Source organism: Hyaena hyaena, unplaced genomic scaffold (assembly GCF_003009895.1).
Source record: "Hyaena hyaena isolate Hyena2069 unplaced genomic scaffold, ASM300989v1 scaffold_526, whole genome shotgun sequence".
NCBI lineage: Eukaryota > Metazoa > Chordata > Mammalia > Carnivora > Hyaenidae > Hyaena > Hyaena hyaena.
In genome coordinates, this window is record NW_024081160.1 from 945,282 (window position 1) to 955,829 (window position 10,548).

At 44.2% G+C, this 10,548-nt stretch overlaps 1 protein-coding gene across 1 annotated transcript in view; it reads right to left on the reverse strand.

Annotated features, from left to right (window-relative positions):
• Positions 1-10,335, reverse strand: part of SEMA5A (semaphorin 5A) — a 310,846-nt gene extending 300,511 nt beyond the window's left edge. Inside the window, exon 1 of the mRNA XM_039255468.1 lies at positions 10,163-10,335. Within this exon, the coding sequence (XP_039111399.1) occupies positions 10,163-10,283 (121 nt within the window). The 5' untranslated portion in view covers positions 10,284-10,335. The remainder of the gene's footprint in view (positions 1-10,162) is intronic.
• Between the last annotated feature and the right edge of the window lie 213 nt (positions 10,336-10,548).

The window sequence follows — 10,548 nt, forward strand, 5'->3', positions numbered from 1 at the left end:
GGGGGGGGGGGGGGGGGGGGGGGAATGATCCAACAGCTTTACAACTTGGCTGCACAGCACATTAGAGGAGTATATTCATTTTGACACAGCACACAACATCACAACACTCTTAACTGTGAGGAAGATTGAGTCCTGCCTGGTGCAACACGTGTGATGAGGTTGAGTCCACCCAGAGTCACAGGTAGGGGACCAGAAAACAAAGGGGAAATCAAGGAATAACTCTTCCTAAAGCCAGGGTCTATTCCTGGGCCTTCTTCACACAACACTAATAAAGTGGCAGGAAATAGAAGGTTACAGTGATGCTTTAGATTAGCAAACAAACTAAGTTTAGAAACCTTGATGTTGTCTCTTCTTTGTCATGTTGCTAACAGAAAAATTTCAGCACTGCTATCTGCTGGAGTGTGGATAACACTTCATCTCTCCAGTATGACCTTGGCTGCTTACCTGGCCTTGACCTCAGAGTAAGACAGGAGAACCAGTCCAAGAAGAACACTACCTGATCCAAACTTGATTCACTCTACATTTACTCTTCAACTCCTCCTTCATATTTAAAATAAGGATAATATTTTGGAGCATCTGGGTGGCTCAGTCCATTGCGCATCAGACTCTTGATTTCAGGTGAGCATCAGACACTTGATTTCAGCTCAGGTCATGGTCTCATGGTTCATGAGCTCAAATTCATGTCTCTGCCCCTCCCCACCACTCTCAAAAGTAAATAAACAAACATTTTTAAAAAATAAAATAGAAGCATCTGGGTGGCTCCATCAGTTGAGCATCTGACTTCAGCTCAGGTCATGGTCTCACAGTTTGTGAGTTCAAGCCTCAAGTTGGGCTCTGTGCTGACAGCTCAAAGCCTGGAGCCTGCTTCAGATTCTGTGTCTCCCTCTCTCTCTGCCCCTCCCCTGCTCATTCTCTGTCTCTCTCTGTCTCAAAAATAAACATTGAAAAAAAAATTGTAATAAAATAAAATGATAAGGTTTTATCTACCTTCAGTGTCAGAACACATGAATTGCTCATTTAATGCTTATGAAAACTAGAATGTGCTTACAGATCAATAAATCACGGTACCATTCCATGTGAGGTCCAATAAAATGACTGCTTGGAATTAGAATCCTGACTATCCCTTTACAAAATCTTATTCCCAGTTCTAATGTTATCACGTTGAACTGCTCCACTTCTAAAGTATTTCATCTCCAGCTTTAACATAATAAAAATGATTTCTCTACCCAGACAAATCAATCAAAAAGTTTGAAAATCTTGAGATACAATAGAGATGTTCAGTCTTATAGATTATTTCTTTATGGCCCTAGAACACAAAAATACTATGGAAGTTATTAGCAATTCTGAAAACTCAAGAAATCATTTTCATCAGAGTCTAATCATTATTTTTAAAAATAATGCACAACAACAGAGACCTTCTGCAGTCTCGTCAGTCAGAGATCAATAATGACATAAGAGTATAAGGAAGGTATCGGAAGTAATTCACCCACTGAGTGATACATTCTGGATTGACGCGTTATTTTCCTCTACCATCTCTGTGCACACATGAGTGATTGTGATATACCTGCATTATAGAGCTGGGAAGCTGTATTACTTTTTAAAATATTTCACTTTTCAGATGGCAAACTGGCAACAGGCTTTAAAATGCAAACTGTATTCCCCAATGCAGTTTTTAAAGCACTAAACAAGCCATGAGCCTGGACCACCGTTTCGCTTGCAAATAGGTTGGGAATATTTTGCCTGTGTGATTTTGACAGTACATTATATGAACCATTCAGTCATATGCATGAGAACAAGAGTCAAATTATTTACAGAACAAAGAACGTTTAAGGATCCATAACAACACTTTTCCTCCCCAAATAAACTCACAGGAGGATAACTCATACCCTGTTTTGAACACAAAAGAATCACACTTGGTTTATGTTAATTTTACATTGTATAAAGAGCATTGAGTTTGAGACAGATTTCGCCAGTTAGTGGCGTCTTGCTATACCTATACTTTAATCAGATATTCATAAGAAAATATTAAAATGAAATGTTAAAATGAATTTCACACAATCTACTTTTAATTAAAATGAATTCTCCTAATTCTTCCGTGAAGAAAGTAGGCCACTGTCATACAATCACACACACTGATGATTTATAAAGGTCAAATGGCAGATCTGAGACTAGATGAGCAAGGAGAAATACTAGAGGCAACTTCACTCAAGATTTATGTACTCAAAGACTCGGAGAGCTCTAAAATCTTATGGGAAACAGAAATCATCTACTACCGCCCCTCCTGTGGTGATGAGGGTCCCAGGTTCTAGAGAAGATGTGCAATCCAGCCAGGGCCGTAACAACCACGTGACTGCCCGGGGCATCAGGCACCAGGATGTCAAAATCCAGGGAAGAAAATGGAGCACCTTGGGACACCATAGAGCTGGGGGACATACACGGAACCGTCGGATGTGCTTGGGGCCATGGGGCACATGGAGCCATGACGCATAAATGACCCTTTGGCTCCCTTCTGGCATCCCCATCCTTCTGCCTTGGAGGGTAACTGTGGCTGCCCAGGTGATGCCATCCTCGGCCCCGAGGGAGAATGTGGCACCCCAAGCAATGCAGTGGTCCCAGGGACGGTGAGGAAGCCAGGGGAAGAGCAGCAACTGGCGGGACAATGGGCAGGAATGGCGGCTCATGGGGCAACAGGAAATGTGGACATGGCCACCTTGCAGACTGGTAGGAAGACTGTCTCTCAGAGGTAGGAAGTGGCCAGGGCCCTCAGTACGTTAACATGAAAAGAAGACAGTTACAAAGCATGTCACAGATTTTTATTACCAATCGGATAATAAAAGGATCGGTGAAAAGTATTCATACTGTGGTATGACAATAGAACCCAAGTTCAAATTCCTATGTGGTACCCTTTTCATCATGGTGTCTTCAATCACCTAAGACTACATGTGGAGCTAAAGACAGTTGTTTAAACTCAAAGGCCAACGCCACTCCCGGTCCTGTCCCAGGGTTGGCCAAAGCTGGAAGCCCCATTTTGATTCCCTCAGATGCCCTTCTCAAGGCTGGGGGCCAAAGGTTGCTAATTCTGTATCAAGCATTCATGCGATTCTTTCATAAGTTCTAAGACAAATCGCCAGTCAATCAGTGAATCTGTAAGGAGGAAGACACTCCACGGGAACACCAGGGAGGCAGAGATGGAGATCTGAGGGACCCTAGAGGGGAATTAGTAGTGCCTTGCTTGATTCTGCAGAAAGGGGTAACCTTAGGCACCATTACCACTAAGCACTGCCTGCTAAGACACTGAAGAAAGCTTCCAGATTAGTCATGATATTCAGGCTCCAAGGCACAGACAGCCTAAGTGTGGCATGACTCACCCCACCAGTGGTCTTCCTCTGTGCATAGTGTCAAACTGTTCCCCATAAACCAATTCCTATAAATGGAGCACATTCTAAATAGCAAGCATGCTGGGTAAACTTTAATCAATAAACAAACAAAGGCAGAATACGGCCTTAAGTGAACATTAAACATTTAAAACTCATTTCAGGGATGGTTATGAGGCGCAGTCAGCATGCTGAGAAACATGCTTTCTTGAAGGGTCACTATTTTTTCCCTCTTTATTGGAACAGACATTTAAGCAAACGACAAGGACATAAGTGTAAATGGTATGGCTGCAACGGGTCAGGGTTTTTTAGCAGCCCCTGTACAGTCAAGGATAAATATTCCAGGACATGCAGTCAAGGGAGTAACCTTGCAAACACAGCAAGCTGTTAGAGCGTGTTGAGCAATGAACTCTACTAGACAAGGGAAGCCCACAGTGGCAAATATTTTACCGCGGATGGGGGGAAAAAAAAGATCCTGCCAGCATCTTCTGCATAGCCAGGTAAATCGAATCAAGACTTCAATAAAGCTTGCTTAGTTGTATTAAGACATTACTGTAGCATCTGGTCCACTTCATTAGTAGCCTCTTGTGCAGGGCGCCTCCAATGTATAACATTAAATCATGACATTTGAAGTGTACGCAGAACTCAAGATTTTAAAAGTCAAGAATATCCGTTCCTTCCTTTATTTCTCCCGTATCAACATTGCATCCGCCTTTTCAAACAATCTGGTAGAGTTGCGCCTCATACAAGAGTGTTCATGTAGCACAGCAATGGCCACTTGCTGAGCTCTAACATGAGCCATTTCAAGGATGAACGGGGCTCCTAACATCGCCGAGGGGATCTCTGGGGTATATTCTGATCAACAGTCTTGCCCCTTCTTCAGAGAAGCACTTCCTTCCTATAGCCCCCATGCCCTTGGCTCATGGCCTGCTCACTCCTTCTCAGCCAAGATGAAGGTCCTCAGACACCCCCTCCCCTTCCACCCACCAACTTTCCTGCATCCTGGGTACCCTAGACTCCCTCCCTCCAGACTCACTGGAGGTGGGTCTGCTTCCTGTAAGCTAATCCCCCACCTGTGCCCAGTATCCTATCCCCTCCCACAACCCTGGGGACTCTGTCCAGTCAATTATCTCCCCCTCTCTTCTCACTTCAGCCTCTTCCTTCACCTGGCTTTTCCCCATCACCACTTTAGGATGATTAAGTAATGCTCTCTTAAAAGCTGTCTCCTGCTCTCACGTCCCTGCTGGCTGAGTCAATAACTATCTCCTTTTATACCTACTTCTTCACCTCACATGTCTCTCTGCCCATTACCGTTTAGTCTCCTGCCCCAGCACGGTCCTCAAACTTCTCTGATAAATGCCACTTATTACAGATTGAATCCTGCTCCCCAAAACATCTGTGGAAGTCCTAACCTGAGTACCTGTGAATGTAACCTTATCTGGAAACAGGGTCTTTTCAGATATAATTAGTTAGGATGAGATCATGCTGGGTGAGGAGCCCCAAATCCAATGTGTCTAGTGTCTTTGTAAACAGAGAAGCAGGTGAAAACACAGAGCCGCACGAGGAGAAGGCCACGTGGGTACAGACTGAGCCTGGAGCGATGCATCCACAAGCCTGGGAACACGGACAACTCCCAGAGGGTACGAAGGGGCAAAGGATACTTGCCTAGAGCCTTCAGAGAAAGCATGGCCTACTGAAGCCTTAGGCTTTTTTATCTCTAGCATCGAGAACAGTAAGAGAAGGTATTTCGGTTGTTTGAAGCCACCGGGCTAGTGTATTTTGTTACAGGAGCCCTAGGAAACCAAGGCACAGATCATCACCCAGGAAGGTCCAGGGAAAACAGGGATGACCTGGTTACTCTGTCCTCTGGCCCACATCTAGTTTGAAGTCTTCACATGAGATACGTGGGCAGCCTCCTCCCTCTTGAAAAGCTCTCCTTTCTTGGATCCATTGATGCCCTGCTCTCACCTAGACAAGCCATCTGACAGCAGGTAGGAACTCAACTTTCCTCATCTAAAATCATCATTTTAGGGGCGCCTGGGTGTTCAGTCGGTTGAGTGTCTGACTATGGCTCAGGTCATGATCTCATGGTTCATGGGTTCGAGCCCCATGTCGGGCTCTGTGCTGACAGCTAGTTCAGAGCCTGCAATCTATTTCAGATCCTGTATCTCCCTCTCTCTCTGACCCTCCCCTGCTCATGCGCTCTCTCTCTCTCTCTCTCTCTCTCTCTCTCTCAGAAATAAATAAAACATAAAACAAATTTTTAAAAAAATAAAATCAACATTTTAGGGCCACCTGGGTGGCTCAGTCAATTTAGTGTCTGACTCCAGCTCAGGTCATGATCTCATGGTTTATGGGTTTGAGCCCTGCATCAGGCTCTGTACTGACAATGTGGAGCCTGCCTGAAGCCTCTCCCTCTCTCTCTGTCCCTCCCCTGTTCTCTCTCTCTCTCAAAATACATAAACTTTAAAAAATAAATAAAAAAATAAAAATAAAATCATTATTTTAGATTCCCTTTCTTTCTTACATATGGATTCAACAGCCAAGAACTTGGAAATCATACTTAGCCCCTTCTCCTTCCTGTCCCACATCCATTAAATCATCAACACATTCTTTACATTTCTCCGATTCACCTAATTCTTTTTTTTTCATGTTTTATTTATTTTTGAGAGAGACAAAGTGCAAGTGGGGAAGGGACAGAGAGAGAGAGAGAGAGAGAGAGAGAATCTGAAGCAGGCTCCAGGCTCTGAGCTGTCAGCACAGAGCCTGACACAGGGGCTCAGACTCATGAACTGCGAGATCATGACCTGAGCTGAAGTTGGACGCTTAACTGACGGAGCCACCCAGGTGCCACTAGAATTCACTTAAGTCTTCACATTTCTCCTACCACTCCCTGAGCTTAGTTCCTCGTGACCGCTCCCTCAGGTCATGGCGGCAACCTCAGAATGGGCTCTCCCTGCTGCCATCCTGAACATGGAGCCTATCCAGATGGGGGGAACTTCTTAAGGGGTCTTCAGACGCCTGACAATATTGAAACCCTCAAACTACTAGCTTCATCTCTCTCCACCTCCTTTCCATAACCTAAACTAGGATTTCATGGCTTCCTGTACAGAACACTGGCCAGGACCCGCTAGGTTCCCCTTCTTCACTTCAGGGCTTCTGCACCTGCTCTTTTTCTCTTCCTGAGACACCTCGCCATTCATCAGATTCATAAACACCCTCTACCAATCATTTGGGACTCAGCTCTGCTGTTGACTCAGCCCAAATCTTTAACCACTCTCCTGAAGCCTGGGCCATCTGGTTCAGATGCCCCTCTCCTGGGCTCCCACAGCACCCAACAAAGACACCCACTAAGAACCTTAATAGAATATAATGCAGTGTTCCTTTTGGCTTATATTCTCAGAGATATCCTCAACCCTTAAAGGGGACTATTTTTTTCTCTACCTCCTCAGTCTTTAGCACAGACAATGCTACATAGCAGGTACCTGTTAAATGTTTGTTGAATATTTGCTCCAAGTTAAACACACGCTAATTAAAATTAGGTGGAGAGGTCACTTACGAACTATGGGATTAGTCCAAATCCCAAGGCCCGGTAGTGCGCCCCACTGGGAAGGCTGGCGGGAAAGAGATGCTCGTATCCAGGGCGATGAGAACACAATATGGTGTGATCTTCCTGAAAGGGAGTTGGGCAATGTCTAGCAAAACCACACATGCATTCACCCTTTAACCTAGCAATGCCAGTGCTAGGACTCTCTTCCAGTGGTACCCTTGCAAGGGATGAAGAGATATTTGTAAGAGGCATTACTTCTTGTAACACCATCCGTGACCACAAGGGACAGAAAATAATCTAGACATCTCTCAGTAGGAAGGTGTTGAATACACTATGGTTCATCACACAGTGCAGAGCTATGTGGCCGTGAAAAGGAATGACATAAAGTCCATTACTAAGGAAGGGACCCCAGGATATATCACTAGGCAGAGAACAGAAGCATGGACCAAATATAGAAGTAAAAGATTAGCTAAATGTAGACAGAGAACGGGGTGGAGAAAACACAAGTGAAGCCATTTTCTCTAAATATTCATTGCCTCGTCAATGAAACTTCGAAACTACTACCTAATAATGTAAATTTTAAAATTTTCCAAAGCTGAAACACAGGACATGAACTGGGTTTTGAGTTGGTAGCACAACCACACAAGACACAATTATTTCAAGTGATCTCAAAGTAGTCACATTGTTTTCATTTCCCAAGGAAACCCGTAGCCCGAGAACTAAAAGAAGAGAAGTGGATGATCTCACAGCGTTTTCAGTAGTCAAACACGACTGGCGCTGCTTGAAATTCGCTCTGAAAGCATGCAGCGAATGCAGCAGGAAGAGGCAAAGCAACAATCAAGTGGGTTGCAGACTCAGGATTCTGTGCCTAGGAGTAAAAGACACAGACATAAGGTGGAAGAGGTTCAGAAAAGCCCTAGAGACGGGCTGGAGGTATCCAGAGGAAATCATGGTGTCTTCTCAGAAAGTTTCCCTTAGCTCCGTACCTGGAAAAGACCCAACACTGGGGAAGGCCAGGCTTAAAGGAGCCCAAAATGGCTGACGCTCAGGCCTACAGAAGGAAATGGCCGAAGGGGGTCAGCAACATCTTCTTTTCCCAGAGAGTACGTGAGCTCTCAAAGGCGACCTGGGCTATGTCAGGGGAGCTCAGGAGCCAACTTTAAGAGACTTCCTTCCATGCGCTTCAAATGAGTGGATTTCACCACCCATAAGCATAAAAACTGTAATGGCTTCAAATATCTGAAATGTTAAAATCCACATATTGATGATGATTCTAATAGCCAAAATAAGAAAAAAACACAAAACTAAACATAACATCTTTGTCCCCTTTGGGTAAAATCAGAGAACCAACTAACTAGTCAAAAAAAAAAAAACAAGGAAAGGAAAGGAAAAAGCATAAAAGCATTAATTCTGCCTTTCCTACATGAGTGTGTCCTCAAGTATTCACATAGTTGATAAGGCAAAGTTGCTTTTTACGGAAGTATTCTTGCTGTTAAATGAAGAAAGAATAATACAGTTGGGAAATTCCAGCTTCACACGCATGAACGCATTGGTAGATGTAGGCCGTGACCATCACTGACTGCTAATTTCACACCCCGACATTACCTGCCTCCCGACAGAAGGACACCATAGCATCCGTGACACAGTAGAGACAGAAGGAGACGAACCTGAATCTAAGCCACCTCCTGATACTACTCTGAATTTACACAAATATCCGGGGCGGAGGAACATCTGAACGCCAAGGGGCTACACTTGGCCAAATCCAGACTGTGGGAAACTCGGTGGGACAAAGAGCTCGGATTCCTTCTGTAATTAATTTGCACGGGGAGCAAGAGCCACAGCCAGACAGCGGAAGATTAGAAGAGTCTCAGGAACCATACCAGCCAATCGCAATGGATCAGCTCCATTTGGACCCTGAGTCAATCCAACTGTTAACAAAAAAAAAAAAAAAAAAAAGCATCGGCATTCACGAGACCTCGGGGATCTGGATCTCACGATGCTCACTGGAGATCAGATGACTTTATGGAATTGAGGGGTTTTTTGCTTTTGCCTTTTTTTTTTCTTTTGTCTGATGTGTTAATGGTGCTGAGAATCCCCTTTCTTTGACAGGTAAGAAGTAAAATTTTATAGATACATTTATATGGTTTCTTGGATTTGCTTCAAAGTAATTTGGTGGGTGTGAGGTGGAGCATATGTAGGAATTTAGGTAAAAAATAGTGGGCCCTGAATTAATAAATGTTGGGTTACAATGCACCTGGAAGGCTCAGTTGGTTAAGTGTCCGACTTCAGCTCAGGTCATGACCTCGTGGTCCATGAGTCCGAGCCCCGCATGGGGCTCTGTGCTGACAGCTTACAGCCTGGAGTGAGCCTGGAGCCTGCTTTGTATTCTGTGTCTCCCTCTCTCTCTGTCCTTCCCCCACTCACGCTCTGTCTCTCTCTGCCTCTCAAAAATGCATAAACATTAAAAAAAGTTTTTAAATAATAAAAATAAATATTGGCTTGATGTTCCTTAGACTATTGTTTCTGGTTTTGCACATATTTGACATTTTTCAGGATGTAAAGTTCAAAACATAGCAAAACATAATACTATTTATTAGATGAGTTATTAAAATATAGTGTCTCATTCATTATAGTTTGCTTCATAATAGAACTGTAAGTTCCTTGAGGACAGGGACAAAGACTAATCTATTTTTCATCCTGAAAGTTTAGAGTGCCCAGGGTAGAAAGAGTCTTGAATAAATTTTCATAAATAAAAGAATGAATGACTGGATATAGACGCTGGTTAATTAATCCTACAGCTACTTGAGACATTAAATCAGTTCTATCTGCCATGCGATTCCAGAGAGAGACCAAGGTGTACATTTGATGTTAAAACTAAGGTTGTGTTGGGAATTGCTAAAGTGAAGAATTCTTTGCTTTACTTAGTTTTGCTATTACTTCTGCAGATCACATTTTTATGCCCTGATTCAAACATGTAGGAGGCTCGCAGCAACCTTAAATAAAGGCGGCCTCAACAACGACCGTGATAACTTCAATTCTCACATCTTCCTGAGACAGTGGTGATCAGTTTCGGGATAAGAGATTCCTGCAATGGGGCATTTTGTATTTTTGTTTGTATTTTAGACAACGTCTAGAACAAGGGTCACAGACAGAGCAAGAACCATGCTATTCTCAATCACTGAACGCGAGAAGTGCATTTAAGGGGTGCCCTTGCAGTCCAAGAGGGCCTGTCCCTCACCTTTATAGGAAATGACCGGGTGCTCTGTTCTCTGGCACCGAGATGCGTCTGTTTCTGGCTGGGCGAGTCTCCACCACCCCAGGCTTGAGAACAGCCATGCAATGACACAGGTCCCCCTCATGGTGGGCAGAGGCCGTGGGCTCCGGGTAGTCGTCTCCTAACCAGAAGTTTGTCCTCCGGTCATGTGGGGAAAGTGCCTAAAACACACAAAAGAGAACAACCCGATTAATGTGAGTTCAGGTTTTCTGGAGGGGGGTCTTGTAGTAAAGCCTCATCACTACCTTTAAAAACAGGAGAGGGGCATCTGGGTGGCTTAGTCGGTTGGGAGTCTGACTTTCGCTTAGGTCATGATCTCGCGATTTGTGGGTTCGAGCCCCGTGTCGGGC